The following is a 16,911-nucleotide window of genomic DNA, read 5'->3' as shown; positions in this document are numbered from 1 at the left end:
CATATTTCACAGACTTGTAAATGGTCTGCATTTATATAGCCCTTTTCTTATTGGGGGCATTAGGGATTCAGTGTCTTGCCCAAGGACATTTCGACATATAACACGGAGGACCGGGAATCGAACCTGCGATCTCTTGTATGATTAAAACATTGAAATCATTACATTTTAACTTGTATACTTGAGCCCTTTGAGCTAAACAAATAAATATGACTTATTAGACCTAGTACCCCTGGATAAACATGACATAAATACGTTTAAGGTAAAGGTTGGATAAAAAAACATAACAAATAGATACACAATCACTTGAATACAGAAATAAATAAGAAGGAAATCAATCATCGATCTTTCTACAGGAAGTCGACTACCCCACTCAGTCACATGATATGCAATAAAAAAAAAACACAATATCATTTAAAGTATAAAAAAAAATCAGCGATTTAATTTAATGAAACGAATTCCATAGACAAATGTCTACATGTTATCACACATGTTAAACAGTTGAACGTTAGAGTTGGTCAAAATGCATATCGAGAAATTTCCTGTGTCTTGAAAACGAAATATAAATTCCAAAAAATGCAAAAATAAAACTATAAATATTATGTAAGGTGTTAGAGAAACAAAAAAGTTACAATTACTGTAACGTTCAGTAATAATGCCTGGTCTTTAACGGTTAACTTTGCCTCTTCCAATATGGCTGCCACACACGCACATCATTGACCGCTCTCCATCATGGCGTCGTAATAAAACAACCCTCACGATATGATTGGTCACTTTGAGATATATTCCTCCACAATTGGCTAACACTCCATGATTGGCACAACCGTCTGTCCAATCACGTCCTGCCACAGTGGGACAAGGAGCGGTCCCGAGTCCCGGTTGAGGAGCAGCCCCGCCTCCTCAGCCTTTTTCTTTTCAACGACGAGCCGGAGCTCAACGACGCCGAATGAAAGACTCTCTTTCTGGCTTTAAAACTCAAACAAATCTGACATTTTTTACATAAAAGTAGCGGGCACCGAGTGCAATGCTGAAGTTGTTGTTCCTGGCCGCGCTGGCTGGCCTCTCCCGGGCCAGCGACGTGCTTGAATTCACCGACGACGACTTCGAAAGCGGCGTGAAAGACCTGGAGCTCATCCTTGTGGAATTTTATGCACCCTGGTGAGATAATTTTACCAATAAAATGTCCAAAAAAGGCTTTATTTTCAAGCTAATTATTATCGTTATGGACTCGGTTAATGTGTTACCTGAGCTAGCTAGCTAGCTAGCTAAAGAGGCGAAAGTCAGCAGAAAACGCTTTTGTAGCGTTTCTGTATACAACCTGGATTTAATTGTCTTAAACATAAATTGGACTTGTTAATTTTTATTCTATTTTTCGAATATTTGCTTTAAAATGTGACCATTTTAACACGTTTTAATTGTGCAAGAACCATGCACTAGGAAGTTGAAGGCGTGTCCGCTCGCTGTTGTAACGCTCCAATTGGACGACGAAGTTGGGGTGGCTGTTGCCTATTGGTTGATAGATGTGACGTAGTGTAATGTTGATTTTAACCTGCGACAAACGTTACACTTAACGTAGGAAACTTTTATTTTATAGAAAACATTTAAAATGTTTTCAAAAAGTTACCATTCAGTTTCTTTTTTAAAATTCAGTTTTGTAAGGAGTTTGACGACAATTGTCTCTTTAAAAATAAAACTGAAATCCCACCCCTAACAAACTCAAAATAGACTGCTAAAGTATTATATTAATTAAAAAAAAGAGGGAACAAGATTAAGGTTTATGGTGGAACGAAAATTGATTTTGATTTATATTTGAACAATATAGAATAGAATATACATTTTATTGTTATTGTTACAAAATGGGTTAACATATTGTGACAACGAAATTGGGCATGACACTCCAGTGTCACACATTCACAGTGAGGTAAAGAAACCAAGAAAATAAGGAACAGAAATGATAAGGTTATAAAACAAGGAGGATAAGGTTATAGTTATGATTTACACAAAGAAATGACGGCATGTAGGATTACATACAGTTGGTATCGTAAGGGTTTGTGCAATATGCATTTGGTGCCAAAATAGTCAACATTGTGCAAGAAACATAGACATGAGTACCATTTTATGTTCGTATGAGTTCGTTTGTATGCAAGAGTTTTCAGTTTTTTGTGCGGTGTGTGTTTAAAGTGGTAATATAATGGAAATGCTCATATCTGTCAGAAACTAGGAACACAAAATAGTAATAGAAAGTTGTCATTAGTTTAATTAAGTGTATCGAAAAATAACGGTGGGATTTATGGAACCTTAAAGTAAAGTCATGTTTGTTTGGCCCTTAATCACAAAGAGTCTCAAAGGGCTGCACAGACCACAGATTATTATGACAGCATCCCCTGATCCAAAACCTACATGAGGGCAAATAATACACATATTATCAACATAAAATCTAGGTTATTCATATGCTATAGAGTAGAAGTGTGTTTTAAGCTTAGATTGAAACATTTCCACTGAGGTTGCAGATCCAATCTCAGGGGGAAGAGCATTCCACAGTACCGGGGCCCAAATGGAGAAAGCTCTCCAACCTGCAGATTTCTTCTTGGCTCATGGGATCACTAGTAGACCATCATTTTCAGAGCGAAAGCTCCGGACCGGAACATAGGACACTCGTCTTCTGATTTTTAACCTGCTCAAACTAGAAATGATGAAGTGTGTCTTTATTGTCATTGTTAGCAAAAAAAAAAAAATAAAGGCGACGAGAATGCACTCTAGGATAATCATAAGACTTAAAAGATTGAACGAGATCTTAAGGTATATAGGCACTATTGACATGGACTCTCTTTCATAAGAATAGAATTATCTTTGTATTTGAGATCAACATCGTGAAACATTGTATGCATGTAATGTAAAATCTTTGGAAAGAAAAATAAGTCATTTTTATTTTATAGCCCTTAGAGTCTCAAAGGGCTGCACAGGTTATTGCACAGACTATTATTTCAGAATATTATGACACCATCCCCTGATCTGAAACCAACATAAGGGCAAGAAAAAACTCAAAAACCTCAACATGAGGAAAACGAAGAAACTTTGAGAAGGGACCGCACATGTGCTAATCCCCCTTTCAGGATGACCAGACTGCAATGGATGTTGCAATTACAAATAATACACAGATATTGTCAACAAAAATATAGGTTATTCATATGCAATAGAGTAGAAGTGTTGTTTTAAACTTAGATTTAAACATTTTAACAACAATAATAAAACACCAACAGTATAAATTCGCAAAACAACAATAATAACAGAGAAGTGCTTAGAAAATTGGCCAAGGTTGTCATTATAATGCAAAGAAAAAGTGCATTGTAGCATCAGTGCAATAACGTTTAACAGCGGCAATAGAATTCACAAGGTATATCATTTCATTGTGTAGGGAATCGTAGTTCTTTACTGACAGTAAACAATCTTGAATATTTTTGTATATTTATAGATATACATCATAAAAGATGTTACACGAGTGTTGCGGTAAAGATGTAGAAAAATAACATCTGAAGACATGGCGCTGCTAGATAAACATGTCAGAAAACACTTTAAAGGGAGAAATGTGATATAAAATGAATGTTGGGATGAATAGGCAAATATTTACAAAAGGCTGGCCTAAGTCGTAAGTGCATCAGAATAAGGGTGCAGTGATATTAGCGGCAATACATTTCCAAAATAAGAGTCAAGGGAAAAAATGGGATTATTTGGTTTTCTGTACATAGGCCAGATATATTTTTCTCATTTAGTTTATTTGCTTTTGTCTCTCGGTTTTCTCCATTTTACTCATTTTTTTTTATTCTTGCGTTTTTATTTTTTCACTTCTACTCTGTCACTCTCTATTACGTTACTTTTTCTCCTCTTCATTCAAAAAAATCCTCAGTGTTCCATTGCTTCAATGCTATTCTATTTATGAGGTTTCCTTTTGTTTTTCTCAAGTTCGACTTGACTACTGTCCTAAAAAGGTTTTACCCTTTTTATTAATTTTTCCTTAATTTATTTCCCTTTCTTTTATTTTCCTTTTTTTCAACAATTCTTTTGTTTTTCTTTTACAATTTTTCCTCAATTTTTTTGTTTTTCCCTCCTTTTTTTTATAGTTTTCTTTGTATTTATACTCCTTTTTCATTTTTTTCTCCTCTTTCTGTTTTACAATTTTCTTTGTTTTTCAACATTTTCCTTGTTCTTTTTCCCAACTTTTTTTGGGTTATCTTATTTACACACCTTAATAATACCAATTTCTTTTTCCCATTTTTTAAAATCGTTTTTCTTATTCCCTTTTCTTTCATGTTTTCCTTTCATTTCTATTCCCTTTCCCCAATTTGTTTTATTTTCCCTCTTTGTTTTCAGGTTCTTTTTAAAACATTGTCAGCAATTCTTATCTTGTATTTTTTTCCCCCCCTTTCTATTCTTGGGTTTTGTTTTAACTCGTGTTTCATTATTTTCACTTTTTGACTCATTCTCATTTATTTAATTGTCCCCCTTTTTTTCCTTTTAAGTCTCACCAATTCTAATATTTTTCCCCTCTTTCTATTTTTGTATTTTGACCCCCTTTTCCTCAACTAAAAAAAACATTCTTTCCCCCTTTTTTTCTCCTTTCTTTCTTTGTCCATGCCATGTCTTCTTTTTTTACTCAATTCCACCTTGGGCAAGGCACCTCACCTCCCTCTTGAAATCTCTCCTTGCATTCTTGTAAATACTAAATATGTGTGAGTCTATTTGACACATCCCAGCAAATTGTGATCAGATTTTTTTCAAACAATTTTGCTCCCCGTCCCTTGTTTCTTTCTTTGTCGGTGTCTCCTTTTTTCTCTATTTCTCCTTGGGCAAGGGACCTCGAACCTTGGAATATCTCTTTGCATTCTTGCATATACTAAATATGTGTGAGTCTGATTGACACTCCATTTCTCCTTGGGCAAGGGACCTCTCCTCCACCCTCAATCTCTCCTTGCATTCTTGCATATAGTTCAAATTTCAACATGTTACCTGATGTTCTCTTTTACTGATGTTTACTATGTTTGTGTACTGTAACTCAATGCTAAATCTATTCCATCCTGGTCATCCTGGAAGGGGGATGACCACTTGTGAGGACCCTTCTCAAGGTTTCTTTTTTCCTCTTGCCGAGGTTTTGAGTTTTCCCTTGCCCGCATGTTGGTTTAAGATCAGGTCATGGTGTCATTGTAATCCTATGCAGTCCTTTGAGACATTTTTGTGATTAAGGGCGTCATCAATAAATTGGACTTGACTTTAACAGCAAACGGTGACGGACAGCAACCCTTTTTTCCGTCTTTGGTAATTGTCCTTTGCGCTCCGAAGGTGCGGTCACTGCAAACGTTTGGCCCCCGAGTACGACGCAGCGGCCACGCGCCTCAAAGGCTTGGTTCCCCTGGCTAAGGTACGCCGCCGTCCCCTCGGGATTCCGACCCCCCCGGGCGTCCTCGCTCACGAAAACGATCCTCTGCTCAGGTGGACTGCACGGAAAGCACCAAAGTCTGCAGCAAGTACGGAGTCAACGGCTACCCCACCCTGAAGATCTTCCGGGGCGGAGAGGTGTCCGGGCCCTACGAGGGCCCCAGATCCGCAGGCGAGTCGCGAGGCGAAGGGAAAGCGTCTCGGCGTTTTACTGACGGGACCCTTTTTGCTTTGTTCCAGATGGAATCGTGAGCTTCCTGAAGAAGCAGGCCGGCCCCGCCTCGGTGGAAATCGCCACGGAAGAGGAATTGCAAAAGTTTATTTCCGATAAAGATGCCGCCGTTGTCGGTAAGTCCACCCCATCTTGAATTGAGTTTTTAATGCAAACTACACAAAATCTGCAAAAACATTCCTTTTTGTGTTGAAAATGTTGATTGTTACACATGTGAAACAAATCTATGCTCCCCAAATCCGTATGATAGATTTAATAGTGATCAGTACTTCTATGTTTGCAGTGTTTCCCCCCCTTTGTCTTTTTCATTTATCCTTTGATCTACTTTATGAACTTTTTGTCTCACTTATCTTTTTTTTCTTCCTGGTTTCCTTATTTTATTCCCTTATTTTCCTTTTTCTAACTTTTTCCTCATTTCCTTTTTACCATTCTTACCTTTCCTGTTTTCTTTCTTTCCCTTTGTTTTCTAATACATCTGTTTCTTTTTTCCCCTGATTTTTTTCTCGTCTCCCTTTTTTTTTCTTACCATTGTTCTTTTTTCGCTTTCATGTTTTTCTTGCTCTGTTTTCCTTCCTCTTCAATTTCTTTTTTTCTTCCTGACTCCTTTTTTTTAAAAAAGATTTTTCCTTTGCTTTTTCTCCTTATTTTCTCATCATTTTCTATCCCCACCTTTTAAATGATATCACGGCTATCCTTAAAAAGGCTACTAGAACTTTTTTTCTATTCTGAAATGGCATTATTCACATTGAGCAAGCTCTGTCTTGAAAATGGCGCGTAACCGTTCCTTTTCAGGTTTCTTCTCCGATAAAGAAAGCTCGGCCTACACGGAATTCCAGAGAGCGGCCAACGAGCTGAGGGAAAACCACCGTTTCGCCCACACCACCGCCGAGGCCCTCCTGCAGAGCCGAGGAGTAGATGCGGAGTAAGGAAGCTTCTTGTTTTAAATGCGACACGCACTGCTCTAATATGAATGAATCAAACTTGATTTTGAGCATTAAAATAAAAACAGAACAAAAACAAATACTCAACAACAAAATAATGTTACATAATATGTTCAAAAAGGGCTAGTAAGAAGCAAATTGCTTCTATTCCCTACCCCTTCATCTTCCCTATTAAATACACCAACGATATAACGACAATTGTAATATTTTTAATAACAGTTATGATATAACAATAAAAACAAAGTTAACCGTAGTTCTAGACGCACTATTCCCAATCTCTCGTATCACTCATACCCCATTTTCTTCCTCTCTGTATTCCGCCAGGAATGTTTTTTTGTATTTAAATTTGAACACGTGAATTGTCGGACATTGTTTGATTTCGTTTTGCAAACCGTTCCAGAGCTTGACTCCTCACACAGACACACACATACTTTTCCTAGTGGTTCTCACCTTTGGGATTATGAATTCACTACAGCCCTTTAATTTATAATTTCCCTCATTCCGAATGAATCATTTTTGGATGTTTTCTGGCACTATGTTTTTGTTGGCCTTAAATAGCAGTTGTGCGGTGAAAAATTTGACTAAATCATCTAATTTTAATCATTTGGACTGCAGGAATAAAACATGTGTATGATCCGGATATCCTACCCTGTGTATGATTCGAATTGCATGTTTTTGGAGGATAAAAAGGGGCTGGAGTCAACTTTAGTAATGATTGCCCCAGACTTCTGCACACTATGTTAAGTATGGCAGAACAATATCATAAATACAATTCTTTATAGTTAAAAATGAATTTGGCTTTATTGATTATTGAAATGCTTTTAGATCGTTTGTATATGTGTGATGTGTTTTCCAGCTTAATTTATTGTGAATTATGACCCCTAAAAACGTCATTTCTGATACAGTGTCTATTGCTGCACCATCCATTTTGACGAAAAATCACTATACAAACATATACATTTTAAATATTTGTCGATGCACAGCTGAAGACGGCACCTTTTTTTTGTCTTGCGTATTGGAATCTATTATTATCGAACAGCCCTTTCCTTTGTAAACGAGTGTGGCGGATTGAAGCTGCGCGTGTATTGTTGAAGCAGAATGGCAGAATTCATGTCAGTTTATAGCAGAAAACTTGGATTTGACCACGAAAATTGTGTAAGAAGCCCGTATTGCAGAAACTACAGTATTGTTTTTGAATGTTCAGGAGCATCATCCTGTTCCGCCCGCCCCGACTCCACAACAAATTCGAGGAGGGTTCGGTCAAGTTCAGCGAGGACAAAATCAGCAAGAGCAAAATCAAGAGCTTCATCAAAGACAGCGCGTAAGTCCAAATAAAGACCCGAGAAATGTCCCCGGTGACCCGGAAATGATTTGGTTTTCGGTCCGATCAGCTTCGGGATGTGCGCTCACATGACGGACGACAACAAAGATCTGCTGAAGGACAAAGACCTCCTGGTGGCCTACTATGACGTGGACTATGAGAAGAACCCCAAAGGATCCAACTACTGGAGGAATAGGTGAACACTGTCTTTTCCACTTTATTTTGTTTGCCCTTACCTTTCATTCTTCCTTGTTTTCTTGTCTTTCCGTTTTAATTTTCACTTGTTTTTAATTTTTTCTTTGTCTTTTTTTCTCCTTTTTTCTGTCCCAATATTATTGTCCCTTGTTTTGTTCATTTTTACTATTCAATTTTTCAATACATTCTTTCATTGAGTAATTTAATTTTCCATTTTGCTTTTCCTTCTACTTCCTTTTTCTCTTAATCATTTATTGACTTTTCTACCATCCTCTTTTCTCTTCTGTTTTTTATTTATTTTCCTTGTTTTTGCTTTTACTCTTATGTTTTTTATTTTTGTCCCTTTCACCTTTTTCTTTTGATTACTGTTTTTCTTTCTCCACTTTATTTTTTTCTCTTTTCATTAGTCTAATTTTTTTTCCTTTCACCTTTTAAGTCCTATATTATTTTTTACAATTTCGCCCTTTTCATTTAGTTTACTTTTTCGTTTATACATTTTTAAAATCATATTTTTATCCCGCTCAAATCTTTTCCTTTTGCATTTTTCCATTTTTTAATTTTCTTACCACATTTTTTTGTTTAACCGTTTTTTTCCTCTTCATTTTTTTCATCTTTCATTTTCCTTTCCCTTTTCTCGCTTCCTGTTGTTTGACAGTCAAAAGCATTTTTTTTACGTTTTGAGTTTCCTCAAATTCTTTGGACTATTTTCCCTGTTCCGTGACATGATCCTCTTGTCTGTCCAGGGTGATGAAGGTGGCCAAGAACTTCCTGGACCAGGGCAAGGAGCTCAGCTTCGCCGTGGCCAACAAGCAAATGTTCAGCCACGATTTGGCCGAGTTCGGCCTTGACGACAGCAAAGGAGAGCTCCCCCTAGTGGCCGTTCGCACCACCAAGGGAGACAAATACGTCATGGCCGAGGAGTTCACGTAAGTCCTGAATGTCCTCCAGGTTTCTCTTTGGTGTAATTGCCATCGATGGTAAAATCCAAACGGTAGAACGCTCCTGATTAAAAGCCGCATGCTGAAATTGGAGAATGAAACTGGCATTTTGTCTTTGTACGAGCGGCATATATAAAGCCGCAGACTTAAACGTGAATACGAATAAACTCTTTCACGTCCCTTTCGTCCAAGGCAAAAACATATTTACTACTGCGCTGGAACAAAATGCGAAAGAGTTCTGCGCCGCTTAAAATGTGAGTCTTATAGAACGGCTGGGCCAGGCTAACCACACTGTGGAGAGTAGTTCCCGATTGCAACAAGGACCTGTCTTTTTGTGTCGTTGGCGGTGCATACCAAATTTCATTTGCTTGTGAACGTTCCCTGGGGATTAAAGGAATCTTTAGCGACCAGACATTGACACTGATGATACAGATTTTGACAAGTGCTGCTCTTTTCGGATTTTGAGGACTTGAATTGTGGGTGGAATATCGTGAATATGTTAAAACGTTTTCATTAAAGTCGGGTAAACCTTTTCAATCAGATGAATGTTTATTTGTATAGCACTTCATGGACAACAAATTGTAAGTGCTGTGTACAAAAACATTCAATGTACAATAATCCCCCTAATACGCAGACACACAAAAAAATAATGATAATAATAATAACACAAAAAAAATATAATCAAATTCTGGCAAGGCACAGGGTAACCATATGATGTATTCTCCATTTCCTATATTTTCTACTCCGCAAATGCATTTATTGTAAACTCAAGTAATTTTTTGGGGGGGGGGATGAATTGCATCCTAAAAAATTGAAAAAAAGGACTTGAATTGGCCTCTTTGACTCGTTTTCCACATTGACTTTCAGATCCGTTTTTATTCCAAACTACCTGTTTGCTCCTGTAACATATGTTATAAATAGTATTGGCAAAAAATGGACTTATTTCTCCCTCTAGAAGCGCATCTTAAATGATTCCAGACCCTCACGGTGGCGTTTTGCATTTAAAGCCCATGAAAAGAGCAGCTCGATGTTTTCCTGGCTGTTTAGAATTGTACCAAAAAAAGTAGCTGCTTGTCGTCCAGAATTTACCGTATTTTTATTTTTTGGGTGGGGTTGCAGTCGTGACGGGAAAGCCCTGGAGAGCTTCCTGCAGAACTATTTTGATGGCAAACTGAAGCGTTACCTCAAGTCGGAGCCCATCCCGGAGAACAACGACGGACCCGTAAAGGTGAGTCCCAACAAACCATTTTGACCTCAAGTCCTGTTGATTTGTTTGGCCCTTAATCACAAAGAGTCTCAAAGGGCTGCACAGAGCCCAAATTCTTGCAAATCACAGACTATAATGACACCATCCCCTCATCTAAAACCTACATGAGGGCAAATAATCCACATATTATCAACATATGAATGAATCAATGAGAACTTTATTCGAACATTATAATAGAATACAGAACAAAAACAGTAACTCAACAGCAAAATAATGTTACATAATATGTTCGAAAAGGGGTAGTAAGAAGCAAATGCTTCGATTCCCTACCCCTTCATCTTCCCTATTAAATACGCCAATGATAATAACAACAATAGCAATAATAACAGTTATGATATAATAGTAACAATAACAACAATAACACAAAGTTAATCATAGTTCTAGACACACTCGTATCACTCATAGCCCATTTTCTTCATCTCTGTATTCCGCCAGTAATGTTATTTTGTATTTAAATTTGAACAAGTAAATAGTTGCACATTGTTGGATCTCGTCTTGTAAATTGTTCCAAAGTTTGACTCCGCACACAGACACACACCTACTTTTCCTGGTGGTTCTCACCTTTGGGATTTTGAATTGACGACAGCCCCTTAAGTTATAATTTCACTCTTTCCGAATGAATCATTTATGGATGTTTTCTGGCACTGTGTTTTTGTTGACCTTAAATAACAGTTGTGCAATGAAATTGTACTAAATCATCCAATTTTGATCATTTGGACTGCAGCAATAAAATATTAGTATGATCTTGATAAACAAAACATATAGTTTATTCATATGTTATAGAGTAGAAGTGTGTTTTAAGCTTAGATTGAAACATTTCCACTGAGGTTGCAGATTGAATCTCAGGGGGAAGAGCATTCCACAGCACCGGGGCCCCAGTAGGGAACGTTTTTGAATCTCCTGATTTCTTCTTGGCTCTTGGGATCGCGAGTAGACCGGCGTTTTCAGAGCGAAGGCTCCGGACCGGAACATAGGGGGAAATTCAAACTGAAAGATATGAGGCAGCAAGTCCATGCATGATTTTGTATACTAACAGAACTTTAAAATCACATCCTAAGTTAACAGGGAGCCAATGCAGTTTAGCTCAAATCGGGGTCATGTGATCAAACTTTCTTGTCTTACAAAACTCAATTCCAATGAAGTTGGGAAAGTGTGTTAATTGCAAATAAAAATTGATCCAAGTAAATTGCAAATTCTTTTCAACCCATATTTAAATGAATGCACAGCAAAGACAACATATTTATTGTCTTCACTCATAAACTTTATTGTTTTGGGAGAAAATCATCAACTCTGTAATTTGATGACAGCAACACGTGCCAAAATAGTTGGGACAGGTGTCAATAACTACTCAGAAAGTGGATGAATGGAAATCAACCAACTATTTGCAGGTGAACAGATGAATTAGCAACAGGTGAGAGTTGTTACTGGGTATAAAAAAGGGAGACCCGAACAAGCTAAGTCATTCACATGCAAGGATGGGGCGAGGTTCACCTCTTTGTGAACAACTGCGTGAGCAAATTGTTGAACAGTTTAAAAACAACATTCCTCAAAGTACAATTGCAAGGAATTTAGGGATATCATCATCTACAGTCCATAATATTGTGAAAAGGTTCAGGGAATCTGGAGAAATCACTGTGCGTAAACGGCATGGCCGTAAACCATTATTGAATGCCCGTGACCTCCGAGCCCTCAAGCGGTACTGCATTAAGAACCGACATCAATGTGTAAAGGACATCACCACATGGGCTCAGGAACACTTTGGAAAACCACTGTCAGTCAATACAGTTCGACGCTATATCCGTAAGTGTGGGTTAAAACTTTATGTTGCAAAGCGTAAGCCATTCATCAACAACATCCAGAAACGCCGCAGGGTTCTCTGGGCCCGAGCCCATCTAAAATGGACTGATACAAAGTGGAAAAGTGTTCTGTGGTCTGATGAGTCAGTTTTCCAAATTGTGTTTGGAAATTGTGGACGTCGTGTCCTCCGGTCCAAAGAAGAACAGAACCACCCAGACTGTTATGCACGCAAAGTGCAAAAGCCAGCATCTGTGATGGTATGGGGGTGCATGAGTGGCCAGGGAATGGGTAACCTGCACATCTGTGAAGGCACCATTAATGCAGAAAAGTACATTCAGGTTTTGGAACAAAGTATGTTGCCATCCAAACAGAATCTTTACCATGGGCGCCCTTGCTTCTTCCAGCAGGATAATGCCAAGCCACACACTGCACGTCTCACGACAGCGTGGCTTCGTAGTAAGAGGGTGCGGGTGCTTGACTGGCCTGCCTGCAGTCCTGACCTGTCTCCCATTGAAAATGTGTGGCGCATTATAAAGCGCAGAATAAGACAAAGGAGACCCCGGACTGTTGAACAGCTGAAGCTGTACATAAAGCAAGAATGGGAAAGGATTCCACTATCAACGATTCAACAACTAGTCTCCTCACTTCCTAAACGTTTATTGAGTGTTATTAAAAGGAAAGGTGATGTAACACAATGGTGAAGAAGCCCCTTTCCCAACTACTTTGGCACTTGTTGCAATTATAAAATTCTAAGTTTATCATTATTTGCTTATGGAAATAAAGTTTATGAGTTTGAACATGGATAATCTTGTCTTTGTGGTGTATTCATTTAAATATGGGTTAGAAAAGGTTTGCAAGTCATTCTATTCTAATTTTACTGACATTTTAAACTTTTTCCCAACTTCAATGGAATTGACTTTTGTAGTTAAAAGCCTCTCTGTAGCATTTCGTACCCGCTGAAGGCTCTTGATTTTGGACTTCCGGAGAGTTGGGCATTACAGTCATCTAGACGCTCCTTTCGTTTTCAGGTTTTGGTGGCGGAGAACTTCGACGTCATCGTCAATGACGACAGCAAAGACGTACTCATCGAGTTCTACGCTCCCTGGTGCGGACACTGCAAGAGCCTGGAGCCCAAATATAACGAGCTCGGAGAAAAGGTGAGCGCAAATGACATTTTGCGGCGAACGTCGATTTTCATTTCGCGACCCGTCCCTTTATTCAGCTTGCCGACGATCCCAACGTGGTCATCGCCAAGATGGACGCCACCGCCAACGACGTCCCGTCGCCTTATGAAGTCAGCGGGTCGGTCCCCACGGAAATGGCAAAAAAACGCTTCGGAAGTACACGATTTATCGTTTTAAAACTCTGGTTTCCCTCAGGTTCCCGACACTCTACTTTTCACCGGCCGGTAGTAAGATGAAGCCAAAGAAATACGAGGTACGTCGGATTTCTTGCAAGGATGTATACACGCGGACGTGGAATCTTCCTCGTCCGACCGATGGGACGATTCGAAAGCATTTATTTCGCTTCGTTCGTTGTGGCCGGCCGATGGCGAGACCAGTTAATGGTTCCAAATCTGTCATTTCAAGAATATCCGATCTTTACAAAGCTACAAAAATATATAGACATATAGATATAGATAGAGAAAGATGGAGTGATAGAAAGTGAGAGGGAAAAAAAGAGAAAGAAGAATGAAAAGGGAGGGAAAGAGAGGGAGAGACGTAGAGAGAGAGAGACGTAGAGTGAGTGAGAAATAAATAGAGAGAGAGAGATACAGAAATTGAGAGAGAGAGAGAGATACAGAAATGGAGGGAGAGAGAGATACAGAGATGGAGAGAGAGAGAGAGGGAGAGAGATACAGAAATAAATAGGGAGAGAGATACAGAAATAGAGAGATGAAATCTTTCCCAATATTGTACTTGAACCAGGGGCGAATTTAAGTTTAAAGCTTTGGAGATGCTGAGCAAACTACGGCCTGTCAATCAAAAATGGTCAAAATATATATACTGGACTGTCTCAGAAAATTAGAATATTGTGATAAAGTTCTTTATTTTCTGTAATGCAATTAAAAAAACAAAAATGTCATACATTCTGGATTCATTACGCATCAACTGAACTATTTCAAGCCTTTTATTATTTGAATATTGCTGATTTTGGCTTACAGCTGAAAAAAACTCAAAAATCCTATCTCAAAATATTAGAATACTTCCTCAGACCAAGTAAAAAAAATAATTTTATAACAGCAAAACTAAATCAAACATTTGAAGATGTCCATCGATGCACTCAGTACTTGGTTGGGAATCCTTTTGCACGGATTACTGCATCAATCCGGCGTGGCATGGAGGCAATCAGCCTGTGGCATTGATGCCCAGGATGCTTCGATAGTGGCCTTCAGCTCATTTGCATTTGTAGGTCTGGTGTCTTTCATCTTCTTCTTAACTATACCCCACAAATTCTCGATGGGGTTCAGGTCAGGGGAATTAGCAGGCCAATCAAGGACAGTGATGCCATGGTCAGTGCACCGGTTACTGGTGGTTTTGGCACTGGGCAGGTGCCAGATCATGCTGGAAAATGAAATCCTCATCTCCATAGAGCTTTTCAGCAGATGGAAGCATGTAGTGCTCTAAAATCTCTTGGTACACAGTTGCATTTACTCTGGACTTGATGAAACACAGTGGACCAACACCAGCAGCTGACATGGCTCCCCAAACCATTGCTGACTGTGGGAACTTCACACTGGATTTCAAGCAACTTGGATTTTGCTCTTCTCCAGCCTTTCACCAGACTCTGGCGCCTTGACTTCCAAATGAAATGCAAAACTTGCTTTCGTCTGAAAAGATGACTTTGGACCACTCTGCAACTGTCCAGTGCTTCTTCTCCATAGCCCAAGTCAGACGCTTCTTCCGTTGTCTTGAGTTCAGAAGTGGCTTGACCATGGGAATACGGCTATTGTAGCCCATTTCCCGGACACGTCTGTGAACTGTGGCTTTTGATACCTGGACTCCGGCTTCAGCCCACTGTCTTTGAAGCTCCCCCAAATTCTGGAAGCGGCTCTTCTTCACAATTTTGTTAAGGCTGCGGTCATCTCTCTTGGTTGTGCAGCGTTTCCGGCCACATTTTTCCCTTCCGACAGACTTTTTGTGGATATGCTTTGAAACTGCACTCTGTGAACAGCCTGCTCTTTGAGAAATTTCTTTTTGTGTCTTACCCTCCTGATGGAGGGTATCAATGATGGTCCTCTGGACAGCAGTCAGATCAGCAGTCTTCCCCATACTTGTGATTTAGTTTACTGAACCAAGCTGAGTGTTTTTAAGGCTCAGGAAACCCTCGCAAGGTGTTTCGAGTTAATTAGATGATTCAGGTGATTAGTTGAATAGCCTACTTGTATACTTTTTCATGATATTCTAATATTTTGAGATAGGATTTTTGAGTTTTCTTAAGCTGTAAGCCAAATTCAGCAATATTCAAATAATAAAAGGCTTGAAATAGTTCAGTTGATGCGTCATGAATCCAGAATGTATGACATTTTTGTTTTTTTAATTGCATTACAGAAAATAAAGAACTTTATCACAATATTCTTATTTTCTGAGACAGTCCAGTATATACAGTATAGAGAGATAATAGTAAAAAGTACTAGTATAGATATTACGAAATATACTATAAAATATAACTATAGTAGTACTAATTACGTAACGAATTATACTACAAAGATTAGACTATAGAAACACTCCAAAAATGCTACTCTACAGATACTACAATATACTAAAAAAAATAAAAGTACAGTAATACTACGGAAATACTACAATAATCTGACTGTTGAAATACTACAAAAATAAAACTGCAATACCTAAATATTGACTACAGAAATACTAATAAATTCTACCAAAATACTACAGCAGAAATGCGAAGATACTGTGGTAGGACTTAAACGGACTGAACAATTTCAAGGCAGCGGAGTATTTTTACAGTGCGTTGTTCTTTTTTGTTTTTGCTTTTTATTTTTATTTAACCTTTTTTATGATCTCTTAGCCCATCTTTCCTTTTATCGAGGAGAGGTGTTTCAAATGCTATCATTTTTGGAGGGTGCTGGAGCGGCCCCCCTCCCAAAAATGGGATGGTTCCGCCCATGACTTAAGAAAAAACGCTTGTGCCATTTCAGGGCGGTCGCGAGGTGAGCGATTTCGTCTCCTACCTGAAGAGGGAGGCCTCCAACCCTTTGGTGATGAAGGAAGAGCCCAAGAAGAAGAAAAAGAAGAGCGGCGACGACGAGCTATAGAGAAATAAGTAGAAATAGGAGGACATTCCTGCCGCCACTTTTTCATTATTTAGGGGAACCAAGACCAGAGAGGTAAATTCTATTCCAGCCTTTTTAGTGAACTACCAAATGCTCTGATGGGGCCCGTACGGTGGAACACGTGGGGGCCCCTTTTTTGTGTTTTTGGAGAAGGGACGGAGCCCCTTTTTCCATTTCTACATTTTTTTATTGGTATTGGTTTAAAAGAAATTCAATCAACTCGCGCTGATGATCCACTCGGGCCCCGAAGCATTTCCCGTCATCCGGCGCTCAGTTTTTGTTTTTTGTCACAGGACGTAACGTGAATCCCTTCTTCGCTTGTCTGTTTTTGTACGTTTGGAAGGATTGTGAAATAAAAAAAGGCCCGTAAAACACATGCGCTTTTCCTTTTTGGAGTACAAACGTGCAGAAAAATGCTTTTGAGTTTTTAGATTTGAGTGTTCTCATAAACGATTGCTCTCATTTTGTCCCTGTGAACATAGTGGTACTGGAAGATGGA

General features: G+C 38.8%; 1 protein-coding gene across 1 annotated transcript; it reads left to right on the top strand.

The window, feature by feature from the left end:
- The first annotated feature begins 882 nt into the window (after window positions 1-882).
- On the top strand, window positions 883-16,788 carry pdia3 (protein disulfide isomerase family A, member 3). The gene is made up of 13 exons (XM_088339487.1): window positions 883-1,155; window positions 5,332-5,410; window positions 5,482-5,599; window positions 5,668-5,775; window positions 6,452-6,581; window positions 7,805-7,921; window positions 7,992-8,117; window positions 8,860-9,042; window positions 10,174-10,282; window positions 13,147-13,275; window positions 13,341-13,420; window positions 13,498-13,555; window positions 16,278-16,788. Exons 1-13 carry the CDS (start codon window positions 1,022-1,024, stop codon window positions 16,392-16,394), a joined length of 1,488 nt encoding a protein of 495 aa, XP_088195613.1. The 5' UTR covers window positions 883-1,021; the 3' UTR covers window positions 16,395-16,788.
- Window positions 16,789-16,911: the final 123 nt, after the last annotated feature.

This window comes from Urocampus carinirostris, chromosome 7 (assembly GCF_059441175.1).
Source record: "Urocampus carinirostris isolate Australia breed hairy pipefish chromosome 7, RoL_Ucar_1.0, whole genome shotgun sequence".
NCBI lineage: Eukaryota > Metazoa > Chordata > Actinopteri > Syngnathiformes > Syngnathidae > Urocampus > Urocampus carinirostris.
This window is presented reverse-complemented; position numbering and strand designations above follow the sequence as displayed.